Raw genomic sequence first — 21,798 nt, 5'->3', positions numbered from 1 at the left:
AGAGCCATTTCTTTTTATCTTATGCTGAAGTTATTTGAGCTCAAGTCTTCTCTCCCTTATTAGAATAGACCTGCCTGAGGGCATAGACTGAGGGAATTAATCTTTGAGTTTCCCTATAGCACTTAGTATCCTAGAGATTCATCCATCCATCTACCCATCTACCCATCTACCCATCTACCCATCCACCCATCTACCCATCTACCCACCCACCCATCCACCCACCCATCCACCCACCCATCCATAATCCCATCCATCCACCCACCCACCACCCATCCATCCATCCATCCATCCATCCATCCATCCATCCACTCACACATCTATCCACCCCCTTAATCTGTCCACTCATCCACCCACCCCACCCACCCAACCAGCCAGCCACTCACCCACCAACCCACCCCCACCCCACCCCACCCCACTCTATCCACCCACCCACCCATCCACCATCCACTCATCCTTCTACTCACACATCTGGCCTCCACGGCATTCATCTGTCCACCCATCCATCCACCCATCCATCTATCCATCCATCTGTCCATCTACTCATATCTATGCACCCCATTCCCACCATCTATGGACTCCATTCACCCTACTTCACCATTCCATCTTGTCCGCTCTCACCTCCATCCCGCTTCACTTCAACCCCACCCACCTAATTTTACCCACTCCACCTTTATCCACCTCCACCCACCTACCCACTTCACCTATCCACCACCGCATCGCACCTTGCACGACCACCGCATCCACCCACTCCACCTTGCATCGCACTCTTTACCCACCACCTAATCGCACGACTTCAATGATCCATCAATCGACTTCATCGAATTCCACCTTAATTTCAATTTTACCCATCGCACGAATTTCCATCGACGACGCACGCATCACCACCTGGTCCACGCACTTCCACCACTTCACTTATCCACGACCACTCCACTCCACGAGACTTCCACGACGACGACGACTTCATCACTTTACCACGACGCACGATTTCACTCCACCTCCACTCACCCACCACCCACTCACCCACCCACCACCACCCACTCACCCATCCACCCATCCATTCACATACCCACCCACTCACCCACTCACCCACTCACCCATCTACGAACCCCATCCATCCATCTGTCCATCCACCCACCTGACTCATCAACCCACCCCACCCACTAATCCACCCATACAACCAACCACCCACCCACCAGCCCCTGCTCTGTGCCAGGCATACTGCTGAGTGCTGGGGGTACAGTGTTGGAGGGGATGGTCAACCTTTGGCCTCATGAATTTGCGCATCAAAAGGGCATGCAGACCAAAGACAAAGACGGGTAAATAAAATAATTCTGAGTGGCCCTCTGAGCCATGGTGAGCATAAAAGGTTGCTAGAGGAAACCCAACTAGAGATGGAGGTATTCCTTTGGGAGGAAGGGACATTTGAGCTGAAATAAAAAAGATTGGAAGCCAGATCCAGCAAGAAAGTGAGGGAGCAGCCGTGCAAAGCCTTGTGTAGGAAGGAGGCCAACACCTGCAAGATGTTCAAAGCAGCCCCGTGTGCCCGGCGTGTGAACATGAACGAGTGGTCCAGAGAGTCACTAAACAGTGTGATGGAAGAGCAAACACACCCAGTGAAGCGAGGCCCAACTGTGTGCTTCTGTTCGCAGGAAAATGCAGAACTGTTCAGGGCAGACACACTGAGTCTGCCCTGGAAGGATTATGTCATCTACATTGACGACATGGTCTTAGACGAATTTGACCAGTTCATTCGCAAATCTCTGAATTTCCTGATGGACAACATGGTTACAGATGTAAGTTATAAACATAAGGTAATATATATATATGTATATGTATTCTTATATGTTAGAATCTATAGTTTCTAATTTCCTGATGAAAGAACAGGCTATCATTTTATAGACTTATTAAAATATACCTTAGGTGATCCACTTGACCTGGTTTTAAACCTGGAAGTCCTGCATCTCAGAATCCCCTCAGTCCCAGGCACTCAGGACCACTGGTCGCCTTAAATCTGCCATAACTTAAGTTGGCTGCAGAAAACCTCAGGAGACCTAAGAGGGTGGTCCTACCTCACTGCCAGGTGAGGGAAAGTGGACACCACTGCCTCCTACTCATGTGGAGTTGGGGGAGGGTCTCCTGTCAGCAGCAACAGCCATTCACCTACTCAATTCTAGACAGCTGAGGAGCAGGTAAACCAGTCAGCAAAGAGGTTGTGCTGGTTAATCCCATGGAGGCATTCTCTTCATGGCAATGGCCCTTCCTACCTGTGTAATGCGTCTTTTTTTTTTTTTTTTTTTTTTTTTTTTTTTTTTTTTGAGGCCCGGAGTCTGGCTGTGCTCGCCCAGGCTGGAGTGCAGTGGCCGGATCTCCGCTCACCAAGCTCCACCTCCGGGTTCACGCCATTCTCCGCCTCAGCCTCCCGAGTAGCTAGGACTACTGAGCCTACCACCTCGCCTGGCTAGTTTTGTATTTTTTTAGTAGAGGGTTCCACCGTGTTAGCCAGGATGGTCTTGATCTCCTGACCTCGTGATCCACCGTCTCCCGGCCTCCCAAAGGTATATACTGGGATTACAGGCTTGAGCTACAGCGCCCATTGAGCAAATCGCATTTTTTTTCTTTTTTTTTTTTTTTTTTTTAGAGGCCTTGATGGTCTGTCATCCAGGCTGGAGTGCAGTAGCGCGATCTCAGCTCACTGCAACCTCCACCTCCCGGGTTCAAGCAATTCTCTGCCTCAGCCTCCCAAGTAGCTGGGCTTATAGGCACCTGCCACCACGCCCGGCTAATTTTTGTATGTTTAGTAGAGACGAGGTTTCACCATCTTAGCCAGGCTGGTCTTGAACTCCTTACCTCATAATCCACCAACCCCGGCCTCCCAAAGTGCTGGGATTACAGGCAGGAGCCACCACGCCAGATCCTGTGTCTTTTTTGTTGTGATGGCTTCTAAATGATTTTGAGTACCACGAGGAGGCCAAGATCAAAGACTCCTCCAGGCCACCAACGGCAAAGGAACGTGGCAGTGGCATGCCTCGTACCAGCCAGGGAGGGTGGATGGTGTTGGAGCCTGGCACATGGGTCTCAGAGGCCAGCTGGTAACCAGTTACAGACCCAAAATTCAGTTGATGAAAGTAATCATCTCTACAACTGTCCCAGTGAAAACGTCTCAGTGAAAACCGTAAAGAAGTCCTGGTAGCAAATTGTCCTCCTCAAAGAGTTTCCAAGGGGTCCTCCTACCATCTGGGGGCAGGAGCCGACCTGAGTCTTTAGAAAAGTCGGATCACCCAAGTCCATGACAATTGACCGTTTGTCCCAATTAGCACCTCACTGAGATACTGATACAGCCCCTCCTGCTTATAGACAAATTGGGGGGCTCAAAAGCCCACCACCCACAGGTCCAACGGGGACTCTCTCGGGGACAGATCAGTGACCACAGTGTGATCTCACAGCCTGGTGGATCCTGGCCCACATTTGGAGAATCATTGGTTTGGCAGCAAGAGCACTAGGGTTGACCTCAATCCCATCACTGTAAACCAGACCAGCACCTGCAGCCCTGCAGCCTCCCAGGGGCCTCCAGAGCTCTGTAAATGGGACCTCCCAGGGAGAGGGACAGGCAGGCTTGGCCAGCCCCTGCAGTACCTGCTTTGTGTGTTAGTGATTCATTTAGTCCCTGCAGTAACCCAGAACAATGGAAACAATGTCTCCATTTTTTTTTTTCTTTTTTTTTTTCTTTTTTTTTTTTGAGGCAGCGTTTTGCTCTTGTCACCCAGGCTGGAGTGTAATGGTGCGATCTCAGCTCGTTGCAACCTCTGCCTCCTGGGTTCAAGCAATTCTCCTGCCTCCGCCTCCCGAGTAGCTGGGGTTACAGGCACCCACCACCAGGCCCGGCTAATTTTTTTTTTTTTTTTTGGTATTTTTAGTAGAGACGGGGTTTCGTCATGTCAGCCATGGTCTCAAACTCCTGACCTCAGGTGATCCAACCGCCTCGGCCTCCCAAAGTGCTGGGATTACAGGCATGAGCCACCGCACCCGGTCAACAATGTCTCCATTCTATAAAATGTTTAGCCTCATTTTATATATTTGGGGAAGCTGGGAGTTAAGTGACTCCCCAAGGCCTCACAGCTGGCAAGTAGCAGGTGCAGGCTTTGAACTGAGGTCTGAGGTCTACCTGATCCTGCCCCTCCCCTTGCCCCAACCTGCACCTGCCTACTTTTGGCCTTGTGGCTGTGCATATTTGTCTCCGTAGCGATTGCTCAAGGAGTAGAGTGCGCTGAGACATGAGCTTTCAGAAGCTTGCCAGGCTACTGGAAGGCAGTGGCACATTGATGGTGCAGAGCGGACGATCAGGGCACTGAGAATCGTCCGATGGAGGACAGAGGTGTTGACCACTGCCAACCCTGCCCCTGTTTCAGGAGAGCATCGCTCCCCTGTTTGAGATCCGCATGGAGCTGGATGAGGATGGGCTGACCTTCCGCCCGTCGCTGGAGGTGGGCTCGGAGCACGGCTTCCTGGCGCTGATCGAGGGCCTGGTCAATGACATCTACAACGTAGCCAGGCTCATCCCTCGGTTGGCCAAGGGCAGGATGAACTACAAGGTCAGTCCTGGCCTCTTCTGGCCATACCTGGGGCCATCCATTGCTTTCCCCATTTGGTGTTGCTGCCCTAACTCGACAAGGCTGGGCTGTTTACCTTTTAAATGACATCGTGTGACCTCTAGGACGACATGGCCACTTCTCTCCCCACTCCCACATCTGTCCTCCTGCCCAAAGTGGCTTCTTCTCAGTCAACCTGCCTGGGTTTCATTCCCTCATCATTCCTCCGACCCCCCAACACGATGCCAAGAGGGTAACCTCTCCCAACTTCCTGACTGTTCACTCAGTCCTGTAATTTTTTTGAGACAGGGTCTCACTCTGTCACCCAGGCTAGAGTGCAGTGGTGCAATCTCGGCTCACTGCACCCTCCGCCTCCCGGGCTCAATTGATTCTCCCGCCTCAGTCCCCCAAGTAGCTGGGACTACAAGCATGCGTCACCAAGCCCAGCTTGATGTATTTTTTGTAGACATGGGGTTTTGCCATGTTGCCCAGGGTAGTCTTAACCTTCTTTATTTTTTTATTTTTTTGTTTTTTTGAGACAGAGTCTTGCTCTGTCACCCAGGCTGGAGTGCAGTAGCACAGTCTCAGCTGACTGCAACCTCTGCCTCCTGGGTTCAAGCAGTTCTCCTGCCTCAGCCTCCCAAAGTGCTGGGACTACAGGTGCATGCCACCATGCCTGGCTAATTTTTTTTTGTATATTTAGTAGAGACAGGGTTTCACCATGGTTTTGCCAGGATGGTCTCAATCTCCTGACCTTGTGATCCGCCTGCCTCGGCCTCCCAAAGTGCTGGGATTACAGGGGTGAGCCACTGCACCCTGCCTAAACTTCTGAACTCAAGCGATCCACCTGCCTCGGCCTCCCAAAGTGCTGGGATTACAGGTGTGAGCCACCGTGCCCAGTCTCAGTCCTGTAATGTAAACACTGATTCTCCCAGTACTCAGGCAATTTGATAAATGCGCCTTCCACTGCCTTCCGAAATCATCTCTTCTAAACGCATCAAACAAGACACACAGAGACCTGGCCAGGCTCTGGGGGAGGAAGGACAAAAGTCATGGGAAATTTAGCTCCTGCTTAAGGGAGGTTGGAGGTGGTATGTTTGTTGAAGCATCTATTTGTATAGCAGTAAAAAAAAAAAATCAGAAAAGACTTAAATGACCTACATGTTTGTGGAAGAGGGGAGTGGCTTGACCAGTTCTGGCCCAAACACAGATTCTGTGAGTTGTCCCAGCGAGCCAGGGATGGAAAGGTGTTGTGACAGGTTATTAGAATGTTTATCAAGTTACAGGACAATGTTTAGAATATGGTTTCATTTGCTTAAACAAGCAAAAATCTGGGTGAGTGCTCACCAGGATGGGAGGAAGGAGGGAGGCGGGAGGGGTGTGGCCGCAGGCTTTTTCTCTCATGCATTTCTGCATTGTTTGAATTGTAAAATAATGGACACGTATGATTTGTTATAACCAATATTTACAGCGAGATGAGTTGTCCTGTCCAGGAGGGGGGGATGTGCGTGTGCTTGTGTGTGTACGCGTGTGCTTGGATGCATATGTGCCCGTGTGCATATTTACATGTGTGAGGGGAGGCATGCGTGTACCGAGGTGAAGTGAGGACACGAGGGAACAGCTAGCGACCTGAGAAGGTCAAGGGCAGCTCCCGAGAGGAATGGGCGTGTGAGCGGTTTCTGGGAGGGCGGGAGGAGGTTTCCATGCTGAGAAGATGGCTGTGATTTTAGGCCCAAGTGCAGGCAGCAAGCTGTTCCAGAGTTGAGAATAGAATCTGCCCCAGTTACACAGACGCTAGGTTAGCACGCGTCCTCAGAATCAGTGTGTCCCGGATGTGCCCCCTCCCACTGTCCCCAAAGCAGGCTGCTCTCAGACACCCACAGTTGCTGCAGTCAGAGCTGCTCCACCCCGGGCTTTGCCAGCACACACACTCAGGCTGTCTTGCAGACACCCTGGGACATTCAGGCAGAACATTCCAGAGCTGAAGGGCCTGTTGCCCGGGAGAAGGGTCCCTCAAAAGCCTGCTAGTCTAGCAGACTCTTATGTGGTGCCAAGCTGTGGAAGACAATGAGAGGGTCAGGCTTCTAGACTGCTGGGTCCCAGGACCACTTCCCAGAGACCCAGGTACCCTAGCTTGGTGGCAGAGAGTACCCAAGGGATGCTTCCCATGGGTACCAGGGTGGCCAGCCCAGAGGAATTGGGGTCAGGACAAGGAGGAGACAGAATGTGGGCCTCAGGCTGCCTACAGGGGAGACCAGCGAGGGCGAAGCCCCCAGGCAGTGGGCCCTGCCTGCCCCTGGCATGCCAGGCTACCACCAGCCCAGCCCAGCTGGAACTTGGATCCCACCTGGAGAGATCCAAAGGAGTGCAGGGGACAATCTCGGCTGGAGCAGTGGGATGCCTGGAAGTTACCACACTGAAATCCTGAAGCACCTGCTCGTGCTCTGAACACTGCACTCCCCACCCTGGGCAGAAAGAGGGTCCTGAGGAGGGGCGAGAGCCACGTGTCAGGCACAGGTGAGCCCGCGACTGAATTCCGAAGCACACCCCAAATGCTTTCCTGCAGCCACAAGAAGCTTCAGGCTTCTCTCCCCTGTGGCTTCTTTTCATCCACAGCTTACATGCAGGGTGGCCCAGCCCAGCCCTAGGGCCAACCTTCCCCTTCCATCCCAGGCCCACTGACTTCACCTCCTCAATCACAGCGTTTCCTTGTCCTAACCCTTACCAACGAGGTCCCCTGAGCAAACAAGATCCCCATGCACATCTGGGCCCGGATGGGGCCTCTCTGCAGCTGTGAGGTGGGCTCTGGGCTACAGGGGCAGTCTCCAGTTGTCTGGTACCTGAGCCTGGGTGATTTAGGGCAGGGAAATACTGGCTTGGTGTGAGAGTTGGGTAAAGGGAGTGGCTGAGGGTCGGCTGGTTTGCATATGGACGGCCTGCCCCCAGCTGAGGGCCCTTTGCCATCTCCAAGAATTGCCTAGCCCTGGGAAGGGCAGGCTCTTCCTGGCCCCATAAAGTTTTTTTGTTTGTTTGTTTTTTTAAGATGTCAAAATTGGGCTGGGCACATTGGCTCACACCTGTAATCCCAGCACTTTGGGAGACTGAGGCGGGTGGTTCACCTGAGGTCAGGAGTTGGAGACCAGCCTGACCAAAATGGCAAAACCCCACCTTTACTAAAAATGCAAAAAAAGTGGCTCACGCCTGTAATCCCAGCACTGGGACGCCGAGGCGGGCAGATCACAAGGTCAGGAGATGGAGACTGTCCTGGCTAACATGGTGAAACCCCGTCTGTACTAAAAGTACAAAAAATTAGCCGGGCGTGGTGGTGGGCGCCTGTAGTCCCAGCTACTCAGGAGGCTGAGGCAGGAGAATGGCATGAACCTAGGAGGCGGAGCTTGCAGTGAGCCGAGATGGTGCCACTGTACTCCAGCCTAGACAACAGTGCAAGACTCCATCTCAAAAAGTAAAAAATTAGCCAGGCATGGTGGTGGGAGCCTGTAATCCCAGCTACTAGGGAGGCTGAGGCAGGAGAATGGCATGAACCTAGGAGGCGGAGCTTGCAGTGAGCCGAGGTGGTGCCACCTCACTCCAGCCTAGACAACAGTGCAAGACTCCATCTACAGGATTAGCCTGTAATCCCAGCTACTAGGGAGGCTGAGGCAGGACAATCACTTGAACCTGGGAGGTAGAGGTTGTAGTGAGCTGAGATCGGGCCACTGTACTCTGGCCTGGGCGACAGAGTGAAACTCTGTCTCAAAAAAAATAAGATGTCAAAATTTCATAAGATACAGACAATAAAAATGTGATTAATAAACACACCCACCACCTGGGGTTCTCCAGTCCTGTATATAAGCCAATACGTTCTCTTTTTGCTTACACCAGTTTAGGTTGGGTTTTCTGTCACTTGCAACTAAAAAGATCCTGTCTAGCACTGGCCCCTCATGCTCTCTGCTCTAGCCATTGATGGTAGATGTCTTTTAGTTCCCCTAACGCCCTGCCTCCTCCCACCACAGGGCCTTTGCACCGGCTTTGCTGTTGCCAGGAAAGCTGCTTCTCTTGCTCTTTGTCTACCCATCCATCAGCTCTCAGACCAATGGCCATTTCCTCAGGGCCATTCCCTGACCTGCTCTCCGTTTCACCTGAAGCAAGGGGGTGGAGATGTTTTGTGTCTGTGATTCTTTGATGAATGTTGGACCCCATTCCTGGGCTGTACACTCCCTGCCTGTGTCCCCAGTATCTATCCCAGCATGTGGTACACAGCGAGGGTGAGCTATTGAATGAGTGAATCAATGTGTGAGTCATCTCGGGGTTCCCCAGACAAATGTCACACTTGGCATATCTTCCCATGGCAGAATATTGCAAATTGGTAAAGCTTCCTATTTCCCATGGTGAGAGCTTGGGCTAGGCACAGTGGCACGTGCCTGTGGTCCCAGCTACTTGGGAGGCTGAGGCAGGAGGATCGCTTGAGCTCAGGAGTTCTGGGCTGTAGTGTGCTGTGCACTAAGTTTGGCATCAATATGGTGACCTCCCAGGAGCGGGGGACCACCAGTTTTGCCTAAAGAGGGGTGAACCGGCCCAGGCTGGAAACAGAGCGGGTCATCATGAGAGACTGGAAGCCCTTTCGCCAACAGAGAGGCACTTCTCAAGGCCGAGAGGACAACCCCTAACTTATGAACCAGGCAACATACCTCCCCTTTTTTCTTCTCCCCTGCCCCTTTCAGATGGACCTGGAAGATAACACAGAACTCATAGAGATGAGGGAGGAGGTGTCCAGCCTGGTCATCAATGCCATGAAGGAAGCTGAGGAGTACCAGGATTCCTTTGAGAGGTACTCCTACCTCTGGACGGACGACCTCCAGGAGTTTATGAATAATTTCCTGATATATGGGTGCGCAGTCACTGCGGAGGACTTGGAGACCCGGACAGATGACACCATCCCCAAGACACCACCCACCCTGGCTCAGTTCCAGCAGCAGGTGCGTGCGGACCTCACCCACCAGCCTCCTTGTCTCCAGAGTTTTCCAGAAGAGGGTCACCAGGCTTGCTTTAAAACTTGGGTGAATTGTTTTAAGATGCAGGTTCTCTTGTTACCAGGTTGGGCAAGGCAAACAGATCAGGAGGTGACCGCCATTGGAAAGGTGGTTTGTTACTCACAGTTCCCAAGAAGTGGACATGGCACACCACACAGGCCTGCATGGGGGAGCATCAGGGTCAGTCAGGAGGCAGAGGGAGCCGGGGGAAATAGGGAGAGTAAAGAGCCTTTATTGTGGCTTCCAGGGAAGGAATGGGCAGAGGTCACAGGCTTAGGGTTGGCGAGTTTGAATAACTTCAGCAGGCTCCAGGCTGTAGAGGCTGTCTGGTACCTGACTTCGGGGTGATGAGGGCTGAGGGCGAGTGGGTAGCAGCCCAGAAGGTAAAACCCCGTGAGAGCCCAATCAAGGGGATGGTTGGTTGGAGGTGTGGGCTCTGGGTTGGCTCATTTGCATATAAAACCACACCCCCGAGTGAATTGTTTGTTGTCTCTCGAAATCGACTAGGTGTGGGAGGGGCCGTCCCTGGGCAAGTCCCCAGATGTCAGAGCATGAAGAATGCAGAAAATCACGTCTGTCAGTAATAACCTCAAATGTAAATGGATTCAATTCTCCACTTAAAAGATACAGACTGTCTGAGTGGATTAAGGTGACCCCGATATATGCTGCTTACAAGAAACTCACTTCGCCTGTAAAGACAGACTGAATGCAAAAGGATAGAAAAAGAGATTCCACACAAACAGAAACCAAGAACAAGCAGGAATGACTATAGTTACATTGGATAAGACAGACTTTATGTCGTCCGGGCGCGGTGGCTCACGCCTGTAATCCCAGCACTTTGGGAGGCCAAGGTGGGCAGATCATGAGGTCAGGAGATCGAGACCATCCTGGCTAACACAGTGAAACCTCGTTTCTACTGAAAATACAAAAAATTGGCCGGGCGCGGTGGCTCAAGCCTGTAATCCCAGCACTTTGGGAGGCCGAGACGGGCGGATCACGAGGTCAGGAGATCGAGACCATCCTGGCTAACATGGTGAAACCCCGTCTCTACTAAAAAATACAAAAAACTAGCCGGGTGAGGTGGCGGGCACCTGTAGTCCCAGTTGCTCGGTAGGCTGAGGCAGGAGAATGGCGTGAACCCGGGAGGCAGAGCTTGCAGTGAGCTGAGATCTGGCCACTGCACTCCAGCCTGGGTGACAGAGCAAGACTCCGTCTCAAAAAAAAAAAAAAATACAAAAAATTAGCTGGGCGTGGTGGCGGGCGCCTGTAGTTCCAGCTACTTAGGAGGCTGAGGCAGGAGAATGGTGTGAACCCGGGAGGCGGAGCTTGCAGTGAGCCAAGATTGTGCCACTGCACTCCAGCCTGGGCAACAGAGCAAGACTCCATCTCAAAAAAAAAAGACAGATTTTATGTCAAAAACAGTAAAACAAGACCAAGAAGGTCACTATATAATGGTAAAAGGATCAACTCAGCAAGAGGATTTAAGAATTCTACATATCTATGCACCCAGCACCAGAGCACCCAGATACATAAAGCAAACAGTAGTAGATCTAAAGGGAGAGAGAGACCCCAATACAGTAACAGTTAGGGATTTCAACACCCTACTTTCCGCATTGGACAGATCATCTGGACAGAAAATCAACAAAGAAACATTGGAGTTAAACTGCACTGTAGCCCACAGGGACCAAAAGACACAGCTGCAGAACACTTTATCCAACAGCCACAGAAAGCATGCAGAGAATAAGAAAACAGTTAACACACAAACCTCTAGCTCTGTTCCCGACGCACAGTGAGAAAGAGGGTCCTGTGGGCAAGGGTGACCCATGCCCAGGGGTACATTCTGCAGCACACGGTTGGGGCAGTGGGAGGAGTTAGAGGCCCCAGGTTGTAAATCAGCACCAAGAAGGATGAGCTGGGGTGTCCTTTAGGAGCCTGTGACCTGATTCACCTCTTGAAGCTTCTGTCCTACCCAGCTTCAGAAGTCCAGCTGCCGTGACCCGTTCTGCCACAATAAAGGCTCTTTACTGCCCCCATTTCCCCCGGCTCCCTCTGCCTCCTGACTGCCCCTGATGCTCCCCCGTGCAGGCCTGTGTGGTGTGCCATGCCCCCTTCTTGGGAACTGGCACGTTCTGGGGCTAGACTCTGGGGCTGGAAGGAACAATAACTTGGCATGAGGGCCCCCGTGTGCCCCACGCTGCCCTCTGCTGACCCTGGTCCCATAGTGGCCAGCAGGTGAGCAGCGCAGGTGCAGTGCAGGAAGCGCCTGGACTGAGGCCCATGCTGATGCCCCCCAAGGCTTGCAGGCTATGACAGGCCGCCGGTGGCCATGTTTTCCAGATCGACTCCTACGAGAAACTGTACGAGGAGGTGTCCGAGTGCGAGAACACCAAGGTGTTCCACGGCTGGCTGCAGTGTGACTGTCGCCCCTTCAAGCAGGCCCTGCTCAGCACGATCCGGCGCTGGGGCTTCATGTTCAAGCAGCACCTGAGCAACCATGTCACCAACAGGTGGGCGTCCAGCCATGTCCTTGGAAGCCCACCAGGGAATGGCCCTCCGCTTGAGTGGGTAGCATTTGTTGGGTGCCTCCTCCGGGGTAGCAGGGGTGGAGGACGGGCTCCAAGGCTCACCCGGGCTCCAAAGCTCACCCCACCAAGCGTGAGCAGAAAGTTGTCACTGGGCTGCGAGCAAGCACTGTCCCTCCTCCAACCCCAGTGTACCAAGCACCTGCTCTGCCCAGGTGCCAGATGTGGAGGAAACCTGAAGTCTGGCAGGGAAAGCTGGTGCTAAACAAACAGACCAGCAGCCGTGGAATGATAGGCGGCCGTCAGCGCTGTGATGGGCACAGTGCCAGGAGAGAGCACTGCCTGGCTGAAATCCATCTGGAGGGCTAGTGAAAGCCTCTCTGGGATGTGGCCGTAGCCTGGGACTCAGGGATGGACTTGAGCTAAGCTGCTGAGGCTTGGGGTGATGTCCGGGCATGGGCTGATCGAGCTGAAGGGATCCAAGGTGGGCAGGGGCGCTCCCTCCCCAGCTGGGGCCTTCGGTGATGGCCAGTTGACCTCACCGTGGTCGTCCCCCTCTGATGGGGCTCCGTACCATCAAGGGTGGGCTCAAGGGGGACTGGGCCCATCACAAATGGTCCCCTTGTCCCTTAGCCTGGCTGACCTGGAAGCCTTCATGAAAGTCGCCAGAATGGGCTTGACCAAGCCCCTGAAGGAGGGGGACTATGACGGGCTGGTGGAGGTGATGGGGCACCTGATGAAGGTCAAGGAGAGGCAGGTGGCCACCGACAATATGTTTGAGCCCCTGAAGCAAACCATCGAGCTGCTCAAGACCTATGGGGAGGAGATGCCTGAGGAGATCCACCTGAAGCTGCAGGTATGTGGTGGGTGGGCGTGGCTTCGTCCAGGTGAGCAGGGAGAAAGTTGCAGGAAGCACCACCAAAGGAAGAGCCAGCCCGACCTCAACCACGGACCAGCCCATCACACACGACCACGGGGGATGCTGCAGGCTAGATCCCCTGTGGACACCGGATCCCGATGGAACGGGGAGGTGCAGGGAGGAGGTTTCCAGGGGACAGGAGACCCTGGAGACTGCCTCTACGGTGACTCCAGTGTTCCCTCCATTCCACTGGTGTTTTGTTGGATTAAAAATGCCTTCATTATAATCCCAGTGCCTTGGGAGGCTGAGGCGGGTGGACCGCCTGAGCTCAGGAGTTTGAGACCAGCCTGGGCAACATGGTGAAAGCCCATCTCTACAAAAATACAAAACATTAGCCAGGCATGGCGGTGTAGTCTCAGCTACTCAGGAGGCTGAGGCAGGAGAATTGCTTGAACCCTGGAGGCAGAGGTTGCAGTGAGCTGAGATCACGCCACTGGACCCCAGCCTGGGTGACAGAGATTCTGTCTCAAAAAAAAAAAATACAAAATGCAAATACAAAAATACAAAATCCTCCTGAGTGCCTGGTGGGAGTGCCCAGTGGAGCTGGGTGCCAGGATGGTGGAAAAAGAACAAGGTCGGGGGACCCTGGGGAGAGATTAGGCAGCTGAAGTGGGGGGAGGGGCTGGCAGCTGCGTTTGCACAGCTCTTGACTGAGAATTCAAAAAACTACAGCTGTCAGCATGGAGGTGTGTGTGCAGGGCAAGGGTGGAAGGATAGAGAGGGTGTGTCCTAGAGCTGCCCTCCAGCCACCTCTAGGTGTGCCCATTGAGGAGACCCTGCTCCCTCCTCTCTTTGAGTCTGGCCTGGAGTTTCCATTTCCTCCCAGCCCATCCGCCCCTCCTCCCTCCCTCCCTCTCCCTTTCTCTGTGTCCAGCTACAGACAGGGCCCACTCCCCCGTCTTGTGCTGACTCCAGCCAGTCCCCAAGACCCCATAGCCCTGGGGGTGACAAGAGGGAGGGGCCCCGGCCTGGGCAACACAGGGAAACCCTCTCTCTGTAAAAAATTTAAAAAATTAACCAGGCATGGTGGCACACACCTGTAGTCCCAGCTACTCAGGAGGTAGGAGGATTGGTTGAGCCCAGGAAGTCAAGGCTGCAGCGATCTATGATTGTACCACTGAACTCCAGCCTGGGTGACAGAGCCAAGACTCTGTGTCAAAAGAAAAAAAAGGACTCAGCAGGTTCTCAGCTGTCCCACCCCAAGGTGCTCCAAGCCACAAACAAGGCAACTGGGGTCGTAAAAATGCAGACAGAAACCATAGAGTCAGCAATCGTAGAAGAAATAGAGAAGTGTCCGCTGTGGGCCAAAAGTTCATGGGCTGGGATTTTTTATTTTTCTTTAAAATATTTTTTGGCCCGGTGTGGTGGCTCATGCCTGTAATTTCAGCACTTTGGGAGGCCAAGGTGGGTGGATTACTTGAGGCAAGGAGTTCAAGACCAGCCTGGGCAACACGGCAAAATGCCATCTCTACTAAAAATTTAAAAATTAGCCTGGCATGGTGGCAGGCACCTGTAATCCTCGCTGCTCGGGAGACTGAGGCACTAGAATCACTGGAACCTAGAAGGCAGAGGTTGCAGTAAGCCGAGATCGCACCACAGCACTCCAGCCTCAGCAATAGAGAGACTCTGTCTCAAAAAAGAATAGATAATAATTAAACATTTACAATTATACTATTCACCCAAGCGTGGGGAACTTGGGAAACACAAAAACTCATCTAATTGTTGCAGCCATTCTGGAAATGACAACATTATAGAGCTGGAGAAGAGCTGAGCAGTCCCCAGGGGCAGGACTGTGGTGGAGAGATAGAAAGGGGATTCTTCTGTTGTAATGGACAATCCGTATCTTGATTGTGGCGGTGTTTGCACAAATCTATATATGGGATCAGATTGCACTGGAGACCACACACACACCCACACACACACACACACACACAAATAGATCAGGTTTAAAAACATGATGAAAGGTGAGTACATTCTCTGGTCTAGTTAACAGAGACACCAATGTCGATGTCCTAGGTCACCATTAAGGAGGCTGGTTTTTGTTTTTGTTTTTTTTTGAGACAGGGTCCCACTCTGTCACCCAGGCTGGAGTGCAGTGGTACAGTCTTGGCTCACTGTAGCCTCTGCCTCCCGAGTTCAAGTGATCCTCCTGGCTCAGCCTCCTGAGTAGCTTGGACTACAGGCCCATGCCATCACGCCCAGCTAAACCTTTTGTGTGTCTTTTGTAGAGACGGGGTCTCACTTTGTTGCCCAGGCTGATCTGGAACTCCTGGGCTCAAGTGATCCTTCCACTCAGGCCTCCCGAAGTGCTGAGATTAGAGGTGTGAGCCCCTGCGCCGGCCCCTGCACTGTGTTTGCAGCTTCCCACGAGTCTCTAATTATTTCGCAATAGAAGGTTTAAGAAAAGAAATGAGAAAGGAGCCCTCCTCCACCTTCGCTTCCTGCAGGAGCTGCCGGAGCACTGGACAAACACCAAGAAACTGGCCATTCAGGTGAAGCAGAATGTGGCCCCACTCCAGGCCAACGAGGTCAGCATCCTGCGGCGGAAGTGCCAGCAGTTCGAGGTATTGTACCTGGGGTAGGGGGCGGGATTTCCGGGGAGCAGTGTGGGGCTCACACAGGGCCCTGCGGCATGCAAAGTGGGGCCACCCTCGGGGCAGGTGGCCGCCCCGTGACCCTCTGTACCCTACTCTCTTCTCTCGCAGCTCAAGCAGCATGAGTTCAGGGAGAAGTTCAGGCACAAGGCCCCGTTCTCCTTCAGCGACCCCAACCCCTACAAGTCCCTGAATAAGGTATTTTTGCTCAAGGGTGAGATCAGCGGGTAAGGCTGGGAACCCCACTGCTTTCTTTACTCAAGTTGTTATTCTTTCAAGTCCAGAAACGTGGCCTCCGTGGGACTGACCTTGGGGCCATGCACAAGTGCTCTTACGTGTACGCATGCGCATATGTGTGCAAGCACATGCGTGGGTATGTGAGTGAACATGCAAACCCAGCAGCTTCCAGACCATGGGGTGTCCCCTCTGTGTCTCGCTGCTCAGAGCGTGGCTCCAGGCCTCCACGGCTCAGGCCTCTTAACACCCTGTGTGACCCACAGTCCCTTAGCCTGGCTCCGCCCCCTAATCCCCACTCTGTTCACATTCAGCAGCTTCCTGTCTCCTGGGCTTAACACTCACCTGCCATCACTCCCTGCATGCTGCCTCTCCTGACCCACCACATCTGGCAGCAGCCACGCGTCACTCATGTTCCCATTCTGTTCCCACTGTCCAAGTTCATGATCACATCCAGTGCAAATTCACACAGCTCTGGACCTGGCAGCCCACTCAAGCTCAGGCCCAAAAGGCTCTTGTGGGCAGGAGCGTGTGGGGGTGCTCAGGGCCCAGGAAGGCCTCTTGAGGCCCAGTAGGGCCCTCGTCAGTGCCTCTTTGCTCCCAGTACGGTGCCCAGGTCCTGCTGGGCCAGCCCTGCCTGCACCTCTGCCTCACAGGCTCTAGCACATGTGAACCCCAGGGTCCTCAGGGTCGCCTCACTCTTCCCCTCCCTGAGCTTCAGCTCTTTGGCCTCCAGCTCCAATCCGACCCTCCCTCATGGCTGTTTCCTCATGTCACGTTCCTCAAGCAACAATGGAGATGCAGCCATTCTCTCCCTAGGGCCCCGGGCTGGGTTTTCTGGAAAGATTTGGGGTGAGGGGTACCCTGTGCCCATCCTAGGGGAGCTGTGGAGCTCCAGCTGCTGACCAGGGCAGGTGGTCCCTGCGTGTCCATGTGTGTGCACACACTCCGAGCCCACCTTTGCCACAGCCTGCCCCATTACGTGTCCACGCAAACACACCCACTAACACCAGGTGCCAACTCTTAGTCGCAGGATTTGTAAGGACACTGGGGATTTTTCCTCTTTGCTTCTCTCAATTATCTCATTTCAAAGCATTACTTAAATCATTTTTAATAAGATAAAAATATATGAAAGTGGAAGAAATGCTGGGAAATCAGGAACTCTCAGGAGGAAATGAGGCATTTGTACCATGCCCATTGGGAGTTAGTCCCCACACTGGAGTGGGTAGAGCTCACCCGCCCTCCCCTGCAGGCAGGACCCAGGAGGCGTTGGGGGATGGAGGGCTCTGTCCTCCCTCCAGGTGGGACACCATTGTATTGACACCTCCTTCCAGAAGGTTTATAGAACATCGGGGCGTGGGGTGGGGCGCCGCTGAGGGTAGGCAGCCCTACTGACAGCCCCCTCCCCTCCCCTCCCCTAGCAACAAAAGAGCATCTCGGCCATGGAAGGCATCATGGAGGCGCTGTCCAAGTCCGGGGGCCTGTTCGAGGTCACCGTCCCCGACTACAAGCAGCTCAAGGCCTGCCACCGGGAGGTCTGCCTGCTGAAGGAGCTCTGGGACATGATTGTCGTGGTGAGCACAGCGCATGCCGTGTGGGTGGGGCCCGGGGTTCGGCACGGAGCTGCCCCTGGCAACAAGAGGGCAGGCTCCGGGTGCCCTTTGGTTGTAAGAATGTGACCACAAGGTTTCTAGTGTTGGGTGGAGGCACCCGAAGGGCCCTGAGATCGCGAGGCGGGGTCCCTCTGCTAAAGCAGATATGTTCACCTCTCTCTGTACGTGGGTGGGGCTCGCCTTCGACTGCCCCCTCTCTTTGCCTCTCTTCGTCTTTTTCCTCTTCCTCTTCCTCCTCTTCTCATTCTCTCTCACATCTCACCTCTTTTAAAGGAATTGTTTTAAGTAAGGAATACCACTCAGTCTATTCAAGATGCTCTAACAAAATCCCATAAACTGAGTGGCTCATAAACCACAGACATTTTATTACTCACCGGTCTGGAGGCTGGGAAGTCCACGATCCAGGCAGATGTAATGTCTGGTGAGGACCCACTTTGTGGCTCATAGACGGCACCTCTCACTGCATCCTCACGTGGTGGAAGTGGGACGGGCCGGGGGTGAGAAATCTCTCCAGGGTCCCTTTTATAAGAGCATGAATCAGGCTGGATATGGTGGCTCATGCCTGTAATCCCAGCACTTTGGGAGGCCCAGGCAGGTGGATCACCCGAGGTCAGAAGTTTGAGACCAGCCTGGCCAACATGATGAAACCCTCTCTCTATGAAAAATACGAAAATTAACTGGGCATGCTGGCGTGCACTTATAATCCCAGCTTCTCAGGAAGCTGAGGTAGAATTACTTGAACCTGGGAGGCAGAGGTTGCAGTGAGCCAGGATCGCACCACTGCACTCCAGCCTGGGCGACAGAGTAAGACTCCATCTCAAAAAATAAACACATGAATAAGAGCACGAATTGCATTCCTGAGGGCCACGCCCCCATGACCTCATCACCTCCCAAAGGCCCTGCCTCCTAATAACACCTGTGAGGTAAGGATTTCAACACAGGAATTTAGGGGGGAATATTCAGACCATCAGAGGCTCAATCTATGAGAAATATTTTGTGGTTTCATTTGTATTTCCTACTGACTAATGATGCCAGCATATTTTCTTTTTTAAAAGGTATTTTTATTTATTTATTTTTGAGACAAGGTCCTGCTCTGTTGCCCAGGGTGGGGTGCAGTGGCACAATCTCGGCTGACTGCAACCTCTGCCTCCTGGGCTCGAGCAATCCTTCTGCCTCAGCCTCACAAGTAACTGGGACTACAGGATTGCACCACTACGCCTAGCTAATTTTTGCACTTCTATGTAGAGATGGAACCTCGCTGTGTTGGCCAGGCTGGTCTCAAACTTCTGGGCTCAAGCAATCCATCCGTCTCAGCCTTTCAGAGTGCTGGTATTACAGGCGTCACCCGCCAGTATCTTCTCATGGGCTTCTTTGACATCTATATATCCTCCTTGGTGAACTGCATATTCATGTCTTTTGTCCATTTTCTAGTTGACATTTTTTTTTTTCTAATTGACTTTTTTTAAGTTGTTTTTTTTTTTAATCCAGTTATTTATATAAAGTCCCTTGTGAAAACAAAACACAATAAAAACAAACTGAAAAGGAAGGACATGGTAAAATTGAAAAAGGAGGCTGGGCGCAGTGGCTGACACCTGTAATCCCAGCACTTTGGGAGGCCAAGGCAGGTGGATCACCTGAAGCCAGGAGTTCGAGACCAGCCTGGCCAACATGGTGAAACCCTGTCTCTACTAAAAATACAAAAATTAGTTGGGCATGGTGGCAGGCGCCTCTAATCCCAGCTACTTGGGAGGTGGAGGTTGCAGTGAGCCAAGATCGCACCGTTATACTCCAGCCTGGGGGACAGAGTGAGACTGTCTCAAATAAATAGGTAAGAAAAAGGAGGTTGGGTGTAGTAGCTCATGCCTATAATCCCAGCACTTTGGGAGGCTGAGGCAGGTGGATCACTTGAGTTTAGGAGTTCAAGACCAGCCTGGGCAACATAGCAAGACCCCTGTCTCTACTAAAAATACAAAAAAAATGGGCCGGGCGCAGTGGCTCAAGCCTGTAATCCCAGCACATTGGGAGGCCAAGACGGGTGGATCACGAGGTCAGAGTCAGAAGACGATCGTGGCTAACTGGTGAAACCCTGTCTCTACTAAAAAAATACAAAAAACTAGCTGGGCAAGGAGTGGCGGTGCAGTCCCAGCTACTCCAGAGCTGAAGAGGCAGGGAGAATGAAGTAAAACCCGGGAGGGCTTGCAGTGAGCTGAAATCCGGCCTGCACTCCCCTGGTGGCAGAGTGAGACTCGTCAAAAAAAAAAAAAAAAAAAAACAAAAGAGCTGGGCGTAGTGGGTGTGCACTTGTGATCCCAGCTACTCAGGAGGCTGAGGTGGGAGGATCACTTGAGCCCAGGAGGTGGAGGCTGCAGTGAGCTGCGATGGTGCCACTGCACTCCCACCTGGGGGATGGAGTGAGACTCTATCTCAAAAAAAAGAAAAAGGGAAGAAAGGAAGAATTTAATGCTTTTCCTCAGTGTCTTCCTCAGTCTCCTCTTCACTAAAAGAGCTTCTAGCTTTTCCACCACTTTTTTGGCATTGTTGTTTTTGCCCGGTCCTTTCTTTTGTCTCTCTTCAATGTCTTTTTTGCATTCTTTGAACTTTGGAATTTCTGTGCATGCTCAGCATTCAGGAAGCGGCTGGCCAGCAGCCCTGGCTTGGGCGTTCATGGCTGAATTCGGCGTGGGTATTGCAGACCCAAGCACAGTGGCTGCCTGCGTTGGGCTTCAGCTCCATCATGGGCGTGACTTAGGGGCTGGCAGATCTTCAGGGTCTTGTCCCTCCTCATGAGGCCCCTTTCTCCTTGTGCTTCAGGAGCCTGACGTTGCCAGTGCCTCCACCCTTCCATTCCAGGATGTCGTTCCCTGAAACAAATCAGAAGAGTTTCACCCACACTTTTAAAAGTCCCTCCTCCTCTTCCTCTAGCATTTGAATTTCTTGCTCAGGAATAGAAGCTATTGGCTCAACCTGAGGGTCCTGGTTGGACTTGTCTCCACTCTCAGTGGAGGTGTCGTGGTTCTCGTGAGTGGCCTCGGTAGCCACCATGGTGGCCGTGGCTCGGCTCAGCTGGGCTGGGTTCTCCACAGCCACTGGGAGCTCCTTCCCTCTGCAGCCAGCACCTCCCTCCCACCCAGCAACCAAAACTGAGTTTTTTACTGTTAAATGTTGAGAGTTCTTCCTATGTTCCAGAAACTAGCAATTTGTCAGGTTGTGGTTTGCAAGTAATTTCTCCTAGTCTGTAACTTGTCTTTTCGTTCTCTTAACAAGGTGTTTCTCTGAGCAAGAGTTTTTTGTATCATTTTGGTTTTTTTGAGGCAGAGTCTCGCTCTGTCACCAAGGCTGGAGTACAGTGGCACGATCTCAGTGATTCTCCTGCCTCAGCCTCCCGAGCAGCTGGGATTACAGGCGCCCGCCACCACGCCTGGCTAATTTTTGTATTTTTAATAGAGATGGGGTTTTGTCATGTTGACCAGGCTGGTCTCAAACTCCTGAGCTCAGGCAATCCACCCGCCTTGGCCTCCCAAAGTGCTAGGATTACAGGCGTGAGCCACCATGCCTGGCCAGTGTTAGTATAATCTTTAATTAAATAAAGTTTTTAATATGAAACTTGGATATAATCCATTTTATCCATTTTTCCTTTCATAGATTATGAACTCTTTTCCTAGATCCTACAGATTTTCTCCTATGCTTTTATAGTTTTCTGTTTGCCTATGAGCCATTTTGAGTTAATTTTTGTATAAGGAGTGAGGTTTATTGGGTTAAGCTTCATTTATTATTTTTGTTTGTTTATGGATGTCTAATTGCTCCAGCACCGTTTGTAGACAAGTCAGTCCCTCCATTAAAGAACAATTTTTTTTTTTAAATGGAGTCTCGCTCTTATCACCCAGGCTGGAATGCTGTGGTGTGACCTCAGCTCACTGCAACCTCTTACCTCCCAGGTTCAAGTGATTCTCCTGCCTCAGCCTCCTGAGTAGCTGGCTTTACAGGCACCCACCACTATGCCCGACTAATTTTTGTATTTTTAGTAGAGATGGGGTTTTGCCATGTTGGCCAGGCTGGCCTTGAACTCCTGACCTCAAGCGATCCACCTGCCTCGGCCTCACAAAGTACTGGGATTACAGGCGTGAGCCATGGCACCTGGCCCCGCTCCATTTAATTTATTTCGTATCTTTGTCAGAAGTCAGTCGGGCACCTTAGTGGGCTGCTGTTGATGGGTTCTGTGCTCTGTTCCGTTGGTCTTTGTGTCTATCCCTCCACGATACTGCACAGTCTTGATTACTAGAACAATCTAGTAAGGTTTGTT

At 52.3% G+C, this 21,798-nt stretch overlaps 1 protein-coding gene and 1 pseudogene across 1 annotated transcript in view; one reads left to right on the top strand and one right to left on the bottom strand.

Annotated features, from left to right (window-relative positions):
• Positions 1-21,798, top strand: part of LOC101013562 (dynein heavy chain 17, axonemal) — a 137,317-nt gene that overhangs the window by 30,474 nt on the left and 85,045 nt on the right. The window contains exons 18-25 of the mRNA XM_031656976.1: positions 1,650-1,793; positions 4,407-4,589; positions 9,308-9,562; positions 11,954-12,123; positions 12,772-12,994; positions 15,505-15,621; positions 15,763-15,849; positions 17,307-17,459. Of these exons, the coding sequence (XP_031512836.1) occupies positions 1,650-1,793; positions 4,407-4,589; positions 9,308-9,562; positions 11,954-12,123; positions 12,772-12,994; positions 15,505-15,621; positions 15,763-15,849; positions 17,307-17,459 (1,332 nt within the window). The remainder of the gene's footprint in view (positions 1-1,649; positions 1,794-4,406; positions 4,590-9,307; positions 9,563-11,953; positions 12,124-12,771; positions 12,995-15,504; positions 15,622-15,762; positions 15,850-17,306; positions 17,460-21,798) is intronic.
• LOC103879024 lies at positions 19,956-20,840 on the bottom strand (annotated as a pseudogene).

This window comes from Papio anubis, chromosome 17 (genome assembly GCF_008728515.1).
Source record: "Papio anubis isolate 15944 chromosome 17, Panubis1.0, whole genome shotgun sequence".
Lineage (NCBI taxonomy): Eukaryota > Metazoa > Chordata > Mammalia > Primates > Cercopithecidae > Papio > Papio anubis.
Note: the sequence above shows the minus strand (reverse complement) of the source record. Positions and strands in the feature narration are given on the sequence as shown.